The 17,854-nt window shown below is 42.3% G+C and overlaps 1 protein-coding gene across 1 annotated transcript in view; it reads left to right on the top strand.

The window, feature by feature from the left end:
* The first annotated feature begins 12,291 nt into the window (after nt 1-12,291).
* The window catches only part of spns2 (SPNS lysolipid transporter 2, sphingosine-1-phosphate), a 71,475-nt gene continuing 65,912 nt past the window's right edge, over nt 12,292-17,854 (top strand). The window contains exon 1 of the mRNA XM_083780524.1: nt 12,292-12,812. Within this exon, the coding sequence (XP_083636650.1) occupies nt 12,581-12,812 (232 nt within the window). The 5' untranslated portion in view covers nt 12,292-12,580. The remainder of the gene's footprint in view (nt 12,813-17,854) is intronic.

Here is a 17,854-nt window from a genome sequence, read left to right as displayed (position 1 = left end):
GTGTGTGCGACTGCATGCCTGCGTGCGTGTGTGCGCATGTGCTTGTGTGTACAATACATTGGGGTGTGTGTGTGTGTGTGTGTGTGTGTGTGTGTGTGTGTGTGTGTTCTTTTTTACTCGTGTGCGTGTGCTGGTGTGTACAATACATACTCTCAATGCATTGTTATGAAAAAATCATTTTTAGCAAGGAACATTCCATCCCCAAAACAGATTTCACATTCTCAAAATGTACAAAAGGGGCACATTCATAACATTGACCTGCCTCTTGTGATGTTATTGCTGACACCTGCTCATGCACAAGCAACCGATTTGACTTGCAGATACCCATATGGCCCGAAATCAATCTAGGCAGGAATTATGCTGAATTTGCCATGGCAGCTACGTTGGGCATCATCGGACTGACCTTTCCCTCAATGAATGTCCCAGACAAGATGCAGCTGCTGCCTGCTAATGAGGACCAGAGTGAGCCTGGGGCCGGAAACATGTACTGTATTCACCTGATGTAGTTCAAATAGGAGATTCAGCATCCTCCATATTACGTTTGCTTTGAGACTTCCAAATCTCTCCCCCACTCTCCTTGTCAGTGTGGGTATGGTTCAGATTAGTTGTATGTTGGCCATGATTTTTATACAAATAAACGACAAGCTTATTCCTAATTCTCCCCAGTGGGTAATTATTCAAAATATTACCGTTTTTTCTCCACTAGATGGCAGTGGTCCATCATAAACATTGGTATTGAAAGCCAAAACATCCATGCTGCAACAACAATAGAAGAGAATGGAATTGTAGGAAATATGCACCAGACTCAAGATGTAAAACATCAGGGAGGTACAGTAGAGCTGACAAGAAAATGTTCACAAATCCCACATGTCAAGGCACTATTGCAAACGTAATGGTCTTTTGTACCTCCTCAAGCACAATTACCAACCAGTGTCATGTGAGCTGAATAATAAACACCATTAGAGGTAATGTCACATTATAACCAATTATGGTGATACCATTGATGGACCAGCATTCTTGGATTTCATAGCATCATAATCATTACAATAGCTAATATTGCAATTTGCAATGCACATGTTTTTCCACCCATGAGTGTGTACTTTAGCTCATTGAACCCTGCAGCTGAGATGTCGGTAGAGCTTTGTGACTGGTTACAATTTACAACTAGAACTGCACTCTGTCGTGTGCCTACTTGCTTGTTGCACACAAGTAGGCCATAAATGGCCTACTAGTGCGCAAGTAGAGCGTGCAAGTACAGTGTCGGGTGGACTAAAGGAAATGCCTCTATGTATATGTAATTTGTAAGTTGATTAGCGGTATACTGTGGTTACTTTGCGTATGCCCCGTTTGATGCGTATGTATCGTAGCAGCATATGACGTCAGGGTATAACTGGTACAACTAGTTCTCAATGATGACGTAATAAAGATGTGGATTAAAGGACCCAATGCCAGGGTGTAATTGGTTTTCGATGGTGACGTAAGGACGATATGTTTTAGTGTCGGGAGGATTAAAGGTAATGCCCCCATGTATACATGTATGTAATCTGACACCACTGCCATATCAAGCACAAGTAGTCATTACTCATACGCATGAGTGACGGCTTTCGATGGGGACGTATACAGTATGTCGATCAGTGTCGGGTGGATTAAAGGAAATGCCTCTATGTATATGTAATTTGTAAGTTGATTAGCGGTATACTGTGGTTACTTTGACTACTACAAGTAGTCATTACGTCAGACGCTGGCACGGTGCATACGCATCAAACATCGCCCTGGACGAAAACTATTACTTGCGCGCTCTGCTTGCGCAAGTAACAAAGAATATGGTAAATAGTCAAGTATATAGAGTGCCAAGAAACCAGTTATGTGCTATAAAGCAACTAGAATACCAGGTAAACCTACCTAATAACAGATGCATAGTGCTGTGGATGTTGGTTACAAAATCCTTAGGGGCAAAACACTGATTGGATTTTAGACCCATTGATGACTAGGTCGCTTACATTTTATTTGGTATTATTCCTATTTGGACAAAGGAATATTACCAGTAAGACGCCCTGAGGGCGACCAAGGGCACATGCATGCATCCGCTTGGGTGACGGAAGACTGCTGGGCAAGCGCTGGGGCTTTAGCATGGAGGGTTAGGTCAACATATGAAATTCATTCTGTACTGGCCATACATGGAGCGTGTCTTGAGTGATGTCAGATCAACATATGGCATGTCAGAACAGGTCAGCTCCATATATGGAGATATAAGGGTGGCAGCGTGGGCAGTGTCTTGAGTGTACAGGGTTTGATGATGGCCGGTAGAGCCGGGCCTTAATTTTTGGGCCTGTTGGGAACTCTAGTTTTCACCGGCTGCCAGGCGCGGCTGCACTAATAACTTTGGGGCGGGCCTGTCTAGAGTTTGAATGGACGGGTATTAGGTATTAGCACACTAATTACAGCCAAATATGATTATATTAATTTGGGGGTCCTTTTGAGAATTTGAGAATAACTGGCCTACAGGTTCAAATGATCACTGCCTAGAAGGACAGCTGTCCAGGACAACTCCCAGATTCTTGGCAGTTGGAACAGGAACCACCAGGCTGTTGTTGTTGGAAATGGAAAGATCCTGCACGGGGCAGGACTTTCCAGGGAAGAAGAGAAGCTTAGTCCTGTCTGCATTAAGCTTGAAGTGGTGAGAAAACATCCACTGTGAAATGTCTGCAGCCAGGCATGCAGCGATGTGTTCTTCAGAGGCAAGGATGGAAGGAGAAAAACAGGTGAGCATCATCAGCATAACAGTGATTTGAAAGCTTGTGAACAGAGATGACGCAGCCATGGGAGTGTCAAGTACAGTCCCCTGGGGAACTATAGTCAAGAGAGGGTACAGGTGAACGCAAACCTTTCAATGACATCTGGTCCAACCAGTCAGGAAGAAGGTTGGATTACCAGCCTAGGACCCTAGGTGCCCAGACAGCTACACTAGCTGTCCGGGAGAAACTCTTGAGTGCCGTCTCTTCTCAGTAATACCAAGGTCAGAAGGTGTCCAGGGGAAGTACAGCACCCAGGGGGCTATGTACATGCTTGGACAGGGGTCTAAGACATGCAAGCCATGTTTGCATACCCTGATATATATGACAACAGTTGGTCAATCAACTTGCAAACTGCCAGACATCTGCAAAAGAGGTGTCTAATGTCCATCTGCCAACTCTGACGCCAGCATGTCATCACTCATCACATGTCATAACATTCCCTATGGCATGCCTATGATGTTTGAGTGGGTTGGTGGAAGATGTTTTAACCAAACCCAAACCAAACATATAGACAGTGTAGGCCCATTCCATTATAGACGAAATGCTTTGATGATGACTGGAATATGGAATATTGAATAATTTTGTCAGAATATTGAAATTTAGAACCTCTTACAGGAAATATTCTCCAATGATGGAATTACACATAGATATGAACTCCTCTTGACAATATCAAGAGGATGGAAGCTGAAGGTGAGGAAACTAGTAAATGCCACCCTACATTTTTCAAATCGGCCTCATGGTGGTGCTATTACAGGCTATTCTCCTTCGTCTTTTTTCCCCTTCTTTTTCAGTTTTTTTTAAACAATAAATAACAATTATTTTTATATTCTACAGATTTTGTACACATTACACATTACTAGTTATGTATTAATCAAGACGGATGTGTTGGATTTTTCATACCGGTATTCCATCCTGATTGGCATCTAAAATTTACAGCAGAGGCATGTTTTGAACAAAATGTGGCATGCCTCAAATCACTTTGCATGCACATTTTGTCAAGAGAAGGGTTCTATTTTACACTTAAATACTTCATCGTAATACCATGTCGCTTGCCGAAAATAACAGATCTTCAAGTGAAAAAAACACAACAAAGTTGAAATTTAGGGCTTTAGGTCATATGGGTACATTCTATGTAGCATAGCAACCAAGCACACGTATCCTAAATGGTATGTAAAAACAGTTCAACCTGTAATTAAAACACAATAGGTATTGTGTGCACCATATTTCAGAACACTTTATCTACATACTTCCCTGTTTCCCCTGTTGATCCTGACTGTTCAGGAAACTGTCACAATGGCTAATAAATTGTGGGGGCCGATCAATGAGGGGGCCAGAGGCAGAGCGGATGTGGTCAATGTTTACTCTGGGATAGGTCACATTCCACAGCCATGCATATGGCCAAACTGACGTATTCACATGAAATAACACACTAAAACACACGTACAGTGGGCGGCGGTGGCTCAGGGGTAGAGTGCCTGGATGGTAACTGTAAGGTTGCCAGTTCGAACCCGGGCTCCCCCAGAGTTACTGTCGAAGTGTCCTTGAGCAAGACACTGAACCCCTAATTGCTCCCGATGTGCTAGTTGGTGCCTTGCATGGTTTCCGCTGCCATCGGTGTATGAATGGGTGAATGTAATGCACAATCTCTGTAAAGTGCCTTGGATAAAGGTGCTATATAAATGCACCATTTACCATTTACATTATATGGAAATGGAAGGATTTTACAAATGGCGCAGTGAAGAATACTTAGATGGAATGTACAGTATATGCACCATGTACGGTATTTACTGCAGGAGAAATATTTGTTATCTAATGTGTCTCTCACCCATCAAGGGTCAGCTATTTATTTAGTGAATGCAAAGTCATTAAGCGACTAGTCCACCTTTTAGGATCAGAAAAATAAAGGAGAATAAACCCACTTTTGTGGATGTGCACTCGCTCCTTATCACTCAACAACTGGTGACATCATCCTGCCCTTTATTTTACCAGTGACATCATGCTGTCCGTTTTCTACAATTCTGGACATCTTCACAAGTTTATAGACCTCAAGGCAGTGTGGACAAATTTGTTTATGAATAAATAAATAAATATTCAATTTTATATGTATCTTCAAAACTAAATATAGTGTATACAAATTAATATAGAGAAATAAAATTTAAAATTACATAACATATGATATGAGTAACATTACAGTAGCTCATTTAACATTGCAGTTAACATTGCCTACAGGAAACACATGACACATTTAAAGAGTTGCGTGTTGGAAAGTGTTATACAGCCTTTGGTGTTATTCTTTGTGGTAGAAAATGCACAGCTCCAAATATATATTTTTCAGCTAAAGTGTTGATTAGACAATTCAATTGTGGGCGATAATTAAGGCAGACATTCTGTCACATGCCGTAAAGGCATGGAAAATTACACAAGAGCATAAGATAAGATATGAACAATATAACAGAATTATAATATTGTTGCTGTCTGGAGAAAACCACTTAACCCCATTTTTGAGGTTTTTTGTTTTTGCTATTGTACATCCTTTACGTCTGTGTGTTGGTTAAAAAAATATTGAACCAATGAAAAGTAGTAAAAAGTGCTTTGGACAAAACCTCTTAACTCCATTGGACCCTCAAACTGTCTGCTAAAGCAACTAACTTTTGATTTTGATTATTAGACAATAGAAAATGCAAACAGTACATGATACAGTCAAAGCACATTAGTCCAAAAGGATAGCACCGAAAAAAGTTTACATTCGGGTCCCATGTATTCATTCACAAACGCAACAATGACAATAATCGAGATATTTCAAAGACATGATAACTATGAAATACAAATAAATCTAAATACATAAATATCAATCGGAGGGGGGTATGAGGAGGTTGGGCCAACACCTTCTCTCCTTTTGACCCGCTGACAATGATAGGTGAATTTTCAGCTCCACCACCTCTCTCCCTCTCATGCAAGTAATTGACAATATATAAAGTCACAACGCCAACTTTGATGTGACAGTATTGCTTTGTTTTCCAAATATAAAGTTTTCTTAATTTCTTGAAAATTGTAAAAATTTTCATTTCCTGAAAAATGAACATTTTGGAGTTAGGTGGTTTCTTCCCGACAGCAGAGATATAATATAAATGTATTTATTCTTCATAATATTGCAATGTTGTACAAATGACTTAGTAATTAGTCTTAAAAGGGTTTGTTAGGATAATCGATGAGCTTTATTGGAAAAACAATACTATATTCCTTCCTGTTCATCCATGCTTTTGATAAAAGTCCAAAGAAGCATTTATCACTGTCATGCAACCACCTATACTGTAGTGTATGTGTGGAGCAGTGATTGCAAATGCGGACGGCAATGGTAGTGTGGCCAAGACTGAGGTTTGTGCTATAATGGCATGTGTGCTTTCTGCTCCTATGTATTTAGCATTCCTGTTCCGGAGGTCTGTTGGCCAATGGGATCAAGAAGACGGCTGCTGGTTCACTGAGACAGGCATAGCAAGCAGAATAATTACAAAGATCTATTCAGTCTATAAATACGAGCCACAACACCACAGTGATCTGGCTTCCCTGGAACTCAACCTCAGTCCTGTACCAGCACAATAGCCATCCCATCCTAGTATAGACCTTACGTTGTGCTTTTTAACCCATATAGAGTGTAGCAGTGGGCGTGGTAAGGGAGTGGTTGCACCACTCAAAAAAACACTCAATTTAATTTCATTGTATTCAATAGAAATTCATAATGGCATTTTTAATGCCAGATTTAGCCACTACAACGGCAAATGTCCCATGCAAACTGCTAGCCTATAGCCACTCAGCCGACAGCCGGCTCTGCAAGACTCAGCACAGCTTTTGAGGGGCGCTAGCCCCTCCTATTTACAGCTTTTGTCCGCACACCGTCCACACGTCTCATATTTGCCATCGACAATGAAAGGAGAAATTAGGTCAAATGTCCGCCAAATATGACGTAAATTTAACCAACCAATCACATAAATTCAGTTGTTCACGAGATGATGTATATAAGAGCACCCCTCACTTCACACAGGTGTGATTTAGGTTTTGATTAGGTGTTCCATCATGCTGGTTGAAGCAGGTAGTTGGCTATTTCAATCAATCAGATTGCTTCCTCAACACTACATGTTGTATAATATGTAATCATTTAGGCACCCGGGTGAGCAGTATGGGTTAGCGCCCAAACCTGTGTCCTCCGTGAGGAGGGCCATTCAAGCCACCACCGTTTCCCTGCAGGTGGAGCCTGCAGAATCCACCACTCCCGAATGAAGTGGCTGGTGCTGGGAATCTGGTGCACAGGTCCTGGCTGCACCTGGTGAGAGCAGGAGTAGACCTGGTGAGGCATAGGAGGTGCCCGGCCAGGAGTCAACCCACAGAGCCTAGTCCCTCCACGCGCCGGATGGTTCTACCTCCCAGTACCGGCAGAGTAGTTCAGGAGCAGCGGATTGTGTAGCCCTGTTTTTTCCCTAATGGGACTGATCAAGGGTAGCTACTGGGACGTAAGTCGGAAATTGATCACCCCGGCTGGGTCGCCTGAGTGAGGGGTATGATGTTGCAAGACCCGAAACCCTGAGGACCTTGGGATACATCACTGAGGATACGTCCCAGGTGCATCCATGCAAGAAAAAGACTGGCCAGGGCCCATGAGGTCAAGGGAGAACCATAAGGGGTCAGAATGGCAGAGCCCACACCTCAAGCCTGACTACAGCCTAGACACTCTCCGAAAACAAATGTCTACGACTCCACGAGGGGAAGGGATGTGGACTCGTCTCACAACATGGGTGAGAAGGACAACCGCATAAATGCTGAGTGTCACTGTTAAAAAATGTGGGTCAATGATAACAGTAACGTAAGCTTGTGACATGCAATCACCAATCATATGTTGGATGTGGCACTGTTAGAGTGGACATACATTTGAAGTATTTTATGACACACAAAGAAACATTCTGAATGTATTCTAGAATTTGTCTTCTGAAGAGAGTCAACCTTACTGCCAGTTTAAACTCCCATAAATTATATGATGCAAGCTCTTCCCAGGTCTCTGCTCACTGGTCCGTAAGAATCGAGTCAGGCTAGCTGGTTCACTCATTGCCCAGCGAGTTAGCACTGCTATTTTTATGAATGAATTAGGACCAATATAGAAATGGGACATGTACATTCTCATAATACCATTCTAAGAATAGAATGAATTGCAGAAGAATAGGATATATTCAACTCAACTGGTTGAACTCAACAGGGGCTCGAGGGCAAAGTATGTGATATAATCTTAAATGTAACATGGTTTAATCTACTGTACCAACTTCATTACAGTCCATCGCATAGGAGGCATACATGAGATAGGCTTGCTTGAATGATTGGAGGGTAGCTCACACCTTGTTCTGTCTGAATTAAGGAAAATGGTGAAAATATCGAAATATGGTCAGACAAAATCTGGTTTAAAAACCTGTGAAACCATTGCTTTGGTCAGCTACAAACTTAGCGATGTCTTCCCTTTAATCATTATAAGGGATTGGGCCCTGAGAAAAAAGAAAAGACCCTCTGGTTATCAGAGGTCTGACCAAGCTTTTAGACAGAGGTTTACTCTCTGCGTATCTCTTTGTTAAAGCTTGGTTTTATCCATGATAGCGATACCTGTATATTCCAACAGGAAGGAACCTGTGATCCAGGCAGCACCCGAGCACCGTAACCAGTTTTTATGTACTCGGCAGTCGGCACAAGATAAGTCTGACCTCAGGCTGGAATGTCTACAAAACCAAGCAATGTGACCGCTCCAACTCACTGGTTTCAATATAGTTACATTTGACAGAAAGTGTGATACAGGATCTTTACTGTATACACAGAGCTCAGACACAATGGAACGCTGGTTCTCTGCCCTTTCTAGGTTACAGTTCCATAGAATGGAGCGGAAAATGTTGTGTGTGTATATTTGACTGGAGAACAATGGATGAGGCACACGCTTTTACTTTCCTTGCTTTTACAACTTTCCTTAAAAAACGAATGTTTATGTACAAATAGGAATAATTCCACAATATGGCTAAAAGGGAAAGAAAACTATTCATATTCTTAATACTGTTATACACTATAAAAAAGTTTAAAAAAAAGTATATAGACTGCCATAAATGGGGGTGGAGTGAATTTTTGTCACTGTCACAGCTGATAGACACGTGTCAAAGGGCATTTAAACTTTATTGGCAGCCTTACGTCAGAATTTCGAGGGAGTCTCTCTTATCGTCCTGCAGGCACTGAGCCCAGCGATTAGGGGTTATCTCCCATCCTGCACTGGAGGCTCGGCCCTGAGTTGAAACAGGAAGGAAGGCTGGGGCTGTGACTCCATGGCTCCAGGCACACAGCACAATACAGCAAGAGACAGGCCCAGGTCCATCAACCCACTCTGCAGTGTAGAAAAACACAGGATCCCCATGACATGACCAGCATATCAAGCACGTCAGAGAGAATAAGAGATGAGGTGCAACAGCAAGAGAGAGAGAGAAAACAAGTTTGCTGGGGCACCCTCAAAGTCTTGAGCATAATACTTGTTGTTCTGGGCTTGTTTTCTATTCGTTTTCTGTTGCAAACACCTTTCCAGCAAAGATCAATTGGAAAGAAAGGTGTTGGCTTAAGCATTAGAACTAAGTGAGCCTGCCAAGCAGCATTGTTTCAGCTAGTTACATCAAACATCTGAAATTTTTATCCGAAACTTTTATCCGAATGAAACATTTTGGCGGACTGCGTGCAATAAGAATGCTTGTCTTGTTATCCAATGAAAGGTACAAGCATAATTTAACCACAAGACGCACATCTACTTTTTAAATGACAGTTGAGTCAGAATGCATTCATCCCTCTGATATCCATGCGGTGCCCAAAAGGCTCTCATCAGCTTTCCTCCTCCTGCATCGTTATCCTTTGCATGATTTACATATACACATCTTACGAACCATGCAGGTTTTATTCCATGTGCATATTGTAGCCTGTTTTTTTCTGTCTCTGTGGTGAGGAATATAACAGCATAAAACTTGGGTGTATTTCAGTCATAAAAAAGTTCTAAAGCTTTTAACCATGAGAGTGCCCCGGGGGGCACTCTCATTTCCCCCCTCTACACCAAATCTCTTTGCCAAAAGTAGCTGAGCTTGTAGATCTACAATTTTTGAAACATTTTGAAAATGGCTATGACGACCAAAATAGGGACACCAAAATACCAAAATAGGGACACCGGGGTTAATATGCCTAACAATAAGTGGAGTGTTGTTGAGATGGATGCTGTGGCTGAAGGAAAACAGAGCTGATGGCATAGAAACCCTCATCTGACTATATGCATGATTGATTGATTGATTGATTGATTGATTGATTGATTGATTGATTGATTGATTGATTGATTGTTTGATTGTTTGTTTGTTTGTTTGTTTGATTGATTGATTGATTGTTTGATTGACTGACTGATTGATCTGTTAGGAACCTTTGTCTGTCAGGTGGCATCAGATTACATGCAACAAGACAACACAGAAACAAACTAAAAATGCACTCTGTCGAGGTGCCAACTTGCGCCTTGCACACAAGTAGGCCATACATGGCCTACTTGTAGGCCATACATGGCCTACTTGTGCGCAAGCAGAGCGTGCAAGTACTGCTATACTAACTAATGTCTATAATTTAAAACAGCTGTTTTAATAGCAGTTTTAATCCTTTAAACCCGTTATTGACCTCATACCAACCTTGAAACGTACCTTAGTTATGTCACCATCAACAGCCAATAACTCCCACCCAACATATAAAATACGATATGACTTAACACCCAACAATGAAACATATCTTAATTACGTCACCATCACCCGCCAATTAGGGACCATGTATGGTATGATACATACCATACATACAGTACCATACATACGCAGCCGATCACAGTACTTGCACGCTCTGCTTGCACAAGTAATCAAGACAACAAATTAGAATTAGAATCAACTTTATTGTCACAACACAAGTATAAAACAGCGGGTGAAGTTTGTTTTGGGTCAAGCATTTTTGTTAAAAGCTGAATGGGAAGCATAAATGGGGGCAGCAAGGGGAAAAGAGAGAACGATCAATAAAAAAAACAAATGTGAATCTACATTTACAGGCCTTTTTATAGGCTGATATATATATATATATATATATGTGCTTGGTATATGATATGGACGTTAGTTAAGGAGCAAGAAAATAAAAACCAGTGTGCTGTACATGGGATACATATAGCATCACATACACAACACACATTCAGTATAGGCCTACAACATGCATTATACACACACGCACACGCACACACACACAGTCACACACAGTCACACACACACACACACACACACACACACACACACTTGTGCACAACACATACTGTATAGAAAGCATCACATGACTTAAGGAAGTAACAGCAAAGCGAAGGATATACATGCACACTGAAAAATAGCTCCCAATAATATTTTCACATTTCAGATGTGCACAGATGACACTGTGGAGCTTGCAGTTGACAGTCCCATTTTCCTGACTGTTCTTCTTATATGATCAAGTGTCTGCATATTTCCACAACTTTCCTTCAGATAGCAAGCATTTTAATTTATTCACATGTTTCTTGTTAATCAATTGACTATCTGCGGCACCAATAATGCATGACTGATTGCAATGGTGTGTAACATAACAACACTGGCACATGATCAGCAGCTGATAAAGAAATAAACACAACACAACACAACATAATGTTGTGGGTGGCTCCTGCTTGCAGACAATCTGCAATCCTCCTGGCCACTGTGTTCTGTAATAAACATGCTTGGTTGCATAGGAATTAGGAAATAAATGGGTATCTTATCCACTATCCGTCACTGGATAGTATAGAAAAGATACCCATTTATTTCCTAATTGTGTAGGAACAGAAGCCTACAGTTAGGCCTACTACTCTGAACATTAAATTAACACATGTGTAGGCTACATATTCTACCACAAATCATACGTCATAGGATATTACATTCAAATGATTAATATTTTAGAACTTGTTAATGCAGAAAATCACAAATAAGACAGAAACACATGCCATTGCATCATGCAATTATGCTGTCAGGGCCTGGAAGATTTATTCAGTGCACACATAATTGCACGAATTTCATATAGGCTACTGAATATGCAATAAGCACATCAAGGCTAAAAGCACTGTCAGTTCACTTTGCCTGTCATTTCTATCTTGAACAGGTTCCAAACATTCTCGCTGTCACTATAAACTTTCGAAACGCCTAGTGAATCCCTTCCATTCTCTCCTGCCATATACGGTACTGCCCCTTCCCCATTGTTGTCCCCTTAAAAATAACAATGACACTAGAAAGAGCTGTCGCGCATGATCACGACGTTCGACTGTCAGCAGCAACATAATTTGTGACCGCACAGGCTACATGGAGCAGCAGAAGCACTGCTCTCACATTGCAATTCCCCGCATTCTGTACTGAACATCAGGTGCCAGCTCCATCATTCGTCGCAGGACTCCAGGGGGCGGGGTTCTTGACAGCCACTCAGCCAGGTCACACCCCCTGCACTAGCACTTCATGGCTCTTAGAAAAAACTAAGGAGCGCAAAGCCAGTCACAGTCTCATCATATCATCCAGGCCAGAGCGAGCGGCGGGCGCATAGACACTTATGACAACATTATACACGCGATTAATTATTTTTAAAACCATTCATCACCGCTGGGCATTTTCTTCCGATTTCCCAGTTTTCTTCCACGGTGTGTCTCATTCTCGTTTGAGCTGGATCTTTCGTGCCAGAAGATGTGTGTGGAGAGCGATGGATGCGAGATTGAGGACTGCAGCAGTTCGGATGTGGTCCAGACACTGTCGGGCAGCATGAGTCCCGCACTGAAATCCAACCCGGACCTTCACCCATGCAAGCCCGGCCAGAAATTCCGTGACGCGCTGCTCAGATGCCGTACTCCCACTGCTGCAGCCGGGATCCTCAGCTTTGGGAATGTGCTCAATTACATGGATAGATACACTGTAGCCGGTAAGACACCACTCGTTTCCTTTATCTAGAGGCAATCATTTGATGGCTCTTTAGTCTTTATTTCTAGGGCCACTTCAGGGAACATAATCTGGATTTACAGGTGCGGTTCAAAGATATTTTGAAGTGAACTCATATAATTATGTCATATCCCATTCCCAAGCCGACATCCTGATATTTTAGATCCTGTCAGTCACCACCACACCATGCGCACCTCAACTGTGAGACAAATCAAACAATGGGTTTTGCCCACGCGCATGGACTTGAGCAGTGGCATGATCGTTTTATCTTTTTTTCCCTTGACATGATACCAGGCTATTGTTTGGAACAATAGCCTACAGTGATTAGATCAATATACGACTTCCCCAGTAGCTATAGCCTATCATAGGAGAATAATGAGCAGTCACCTATAGGCTAATTGTAAATCAATCAGGCTACTCTATGGAGGTGTCACTGAACCTGACCGCTTTGTGTAGCATGACTCTATGTAACATTATGTGATGATATTGTCTTCAGTTCGAATGTCATATTCTGATCGTTCCAATTGCTTCAAATATATTTTGACATTTTGAATGAGAGTATTGGCTTGATATCCGATGCTGTTCTGTTGCGATGCAGATTTGAATGCAATATCTGCAATTCAGTTATGCAGGTGTCTGTGCCACTGCCATTATAGTGAAATGTGTTGTAGCGAACGAGTGGTTACAGCAATTTTTTTTCCTCACGAGCGAAAATAGCCTACACTATATGTTCATGTTAATTTACCACAATTTCAAGGCAATCCAATCCATATTTTAACAAAATATTTGTTAGGGTTATAGTTAACCTACTTAATTTGAAGGAGGCCTCAAAATCTGATTATCACCATTCAAATTAGCCCCTATTAGACTACTTTTTGGTATTGCTACAGTATATTGTGGTAAGATTAGCGCCATCATGATCCAGACTTTGGACTGGCAAGAAATGGGTTAAACATACTGCCGCAGCATCCAGATCAGAGAGGAGTGTGGCGAGAGCATGCTGTGTAAGGAAAGGGATGCTGAAGTGTATGGTGACATTCTATCATCTCCTACAGCTGGCTTTGTACACCTAAAATGACATGTAAACTTGGACCATAATCTGGCATCTCAATAAATTGATTAATTCTTGTCATAATTCCACACCATTGCAAGTGAAAGAATGCATGAGCATGGCTTAATTGATGCCTCCCAGGCTTTGGGTCCTGTTTGTCAGCCGTCCTAGAGTTCAGCAGCTACACAGCTTCAGGCATTTGACTCTTGGGATGACTGAGGTTTTCAGCTGCTGAAACAAAATCCATTCTGAGTATGTGTTGGTGCAGTAGCATAACTTATCTCACCATCTTCAAGTGCCACTTAGTCACACATCAGATATCTTGAAATGCCACATTCTTACATCATGGATCCAACAGACGAACCAACCAGACTGGCTCACATTCCCAACACCTTCCTTCCTTCCTATCCCTTTAACAGAGAAAACCCCTCATTAGTGGGTGGAAAACCTTCTCTATTTGGCTCTGAGGCTCATTCCCCCAATAAAGCGTAGTAGTGTCTGCTGTTATTGAGCAGATTCATTGTGTGTGTGTGTGTGTGTGTGTGTGTGTGTGTGTGTGTGTGTGTGTGTGTGTGTGTGTGTGTTGGTGTGTGTGTGTGCGTGTGCGTGTGCGTGTGCGTGTGCGTGTGTGTGTGTGTGTGTGTTACAAAGGAGTGTGATAGAGCGGAGGAGTAGAGTGAGGGGAGGAAGAAGGGTTTGATTGATGGGGCAGATTGCAGCAGTCTTGGTTAAACCCTCATAGGGAAAGTGCATGCATGTGATTGGGGTTATTACCTCCACGGCACCTGCATGCTCAACTTATGCATTATGTATGGACACCATGTGCAGCTGACCGTCACGCAGAATGACAGGCAAAAAAACAACAGACACACATAGTAAAACAACACAACTAATATATTATCTCTCTCTCTCTCTCTCTCTCTCTCTCTCCTTGCCTTCGGCATGTACTATATTCGGATAGTCATTTAGTGCTGGTGCAGCACATCTGTGTTCATAGTGGGAAGTGTTTTTGTGGGGGCGGGTGAGGGTGGAGAGGGGTGGGGGGTGTTATAATGAATGGGTCACTGCCGGGCTTCGTATAGTACGACCACCATAGCCTCTGTTGTATCCACGTGGTCTCTCCCTGACCTGTCTCTGTAAGAACAAGCATGATGGATTTGTACAGAACACAAAGGGGCGGATGAAGCATGTGTGATAGGGCCAATTTGTCACTTTTGTGGTCCCTCCCTTCCTCTTCATCCACTCTGCTTTGTTTTTTCTCTTACAACCATCTCAAATGGCAGGTACTCAAAGCACATCTCAACTGATAGATCCTAATTGTGAGCATGAGCACATGGGGGGCACGCACACACACATACACACACACACACACACACACACACACACACACACACACACACACACACACACACACACACACACACACACAAAAGAAGAGGTGAGAGGGAGTTGGGAGGGGCTGATTGCTGCAGTGGCAGGCAGGAAAGTGGACACAGAACAGAATGCACGTTCCGTTGAGCCATAGCGTTACCGTGGCGCTCCATCAAAAGGTCCTTGTACCAGCAGCTATTATTGTAGTGTGTGGATCACTAAAGCATTGTTGTCGCACAGACAGAGGGCCATGCCGTTCCACACACCAGGGCTATTCTGTTCTGCAACAATGATGGGAAAATTGCACACAGTGTGCGCATGCGCATGCGCTCACACACTCTCGATCTCGCACGCACGCACGCACGCACGCACGCACGCACACACACACACACACACACACACACACACACACACACACACACACACACACACACACACACACACACACACACACACACACACACACACACACACACACACACACACACACACACACACACAGATAAAAGCAGATTGCATTTTATAAACCACTGCTTGCCTTATCCAAGATGATGGTTAGAACCACAAAAGTCTCAGTGCCTTTTGTTGAAGGTTGTTTGTGTCTGGATTTGATAGATTTACAGCCAATATACTTTATACAAGACTTAAATATCTGAGTGGTGTGGCCACTATTTGAAAAGTTGAAACAAAGGAATAAAATTAGATTGTTTACAGCTTGCTTACCATATTGTAGCGTTAGCATGAGCAAAACTGAAGTCATTATTCATTCATTTAAAATCATAAAAAGAACTATAGTTGGCTCTAATGGCCGCAAATTATAATACATGTATCAAACTTTTCCATATGTTACATATTCATGGCCAAAAATGAGCTTTCTGTTTTCTGTTAAGTTTATATGGCTTCTGTTGCCGAGAGCAGTGGTCCACAAACAGTCATAAGTTCTGCAACCACCACTTTCCACACTGTGGACTTGGTAAACAGACGTGGTGGGCTGTCTTTTTTTAGTCACACATGCAGCGGCCTAACCCAGGTATGGACAAGCACAAAGGACACTACTGTTGCGTTTTTGGTACTGTAGGTGCTGAAAAAAATGGTTCCAAGTGACAGAGGTTAATGTTAAACATGGTCGAGGGAGATTTTAGACTCCACTGTTTATGCAGTGGGTGGGCTTCATGAAGCCTATATTTGTTTTACGACCATCTATGAAACTGTAAAGGGAGAAAGGAGGAGGGTCTGGACTCTGGAAGGAATGATGCTGCTGTCCTTCATGTGTACCTGAATCATCACAGATGATGTTCTGCCTGCTCTGTGCTCTTTTGTATGCCATTTAAATGGATGTATGTAGGGGGAGAGAGAATTGGTGAGAACCACACTGCAAAATCCTGAGCATCAATTTAACTCTGAGAGCAAATATGGACCTGCGAGCTGCTCCTTTAGAGCCTGGATGATTGGAGTGGAAGTGTGAGCGATCTGATGAGTTACGATTCTCAGCCCGGGTCACTGTCTGGCTTTTATGTCCATTCGACCTGCAGTCACTTACTGTGACGAAGACAATAAGATTTAAAGGGATTGGGGCAAAGAGACACCAGCTTTAATTTAATTTGCTGTGGCTTGGAAACCGACTATAAAATGCTCTACCAGTTGTCCCACTGCAGACAGTCCAAGCCTCCCAACAGCTTATGATAAGGACGGGATTAAGTGTTTCAAGGGAATATGAGGGTACGCTGGAGTCTGGACAGACAGTTATGTGTGTGTGTGTGTGTTAGGGTCCACACTGATCTGTATCGACCCCAGTCAGTCACCCCACCTTGTGGACCCCCATCCCCCGGACACCCCCCATCCTGTAAGGGGTACATTGGCGGGGTACTTACTCCAGCCTAATCTTTCTTGCTGGGCAATCTAAAGCTTCAAAAGGACTTCATGTCTCAGTCAAGCTGTTAATTATGGACCTGTGACGTGCTGGTGACTAATCCAGACATTTACAGGAACACCCCTAAAATATGCCATGTCCCCTCTGGACAAGTGGAGTTCCCTCATGTGTGAGCACAGGCTGTTTTGCACAGACCCAGATGACGTGCGTGCCGTAATAATCCTCTTAAAAGGCAGAACTCTTTATGGTGCTGGAAGAAAGATGTATCTATTGTATATTCTGCTGATCCATCCAGTCTGACTGGCTGTGTTTGATTTTTTACCTCCATTTCCTTGCGGCTATAATCATTATTATTTACTGGGGCTTTGCACAACACTGTTTGCTGACTTGTATTGAATTTAAGATAAGATAATAGCACAATTCTTAACCTCAGCTTTTGTTTTACATTTCAACATATAGAGCAACAGATAAGGGATAACTTTAGACATTTATATATTAGTAGTTAATATCTACACAACTATATGAGATGCTTTAAAAGTTCTCCTTAACTGCTGAAAAAGCAGTTTTCCTGGTATAAAGAATCATGACAGCGTGAGTGTAGTTGGTACAAGGCCTATAAATCCAGTAATCCACAAAACCAGTTATACTTGCAATGCTCTGGAATCCTTTCTACTGCTGTGAAATTCAAATTAAATATGTATATTGTATTATTGATGATTAACTATGCTTGCAT

Source organism: Protomyctophum parallelum (assembly GCF_964188405.1).
Source record: "Protomyctophum parallelum genome assembly, chromosome: 1".
NCBI classification, from domain to species: domain Eukaryota; kingdom Metazoa; phylum Chordata; class Actinopteri; order Myctophiformes; family Myctophidae; genus Protomyctophum; species Protomyctophum parallelum.
This window is presented reverse-complemented; position numbering and strand designations above follow the sequence as displayed.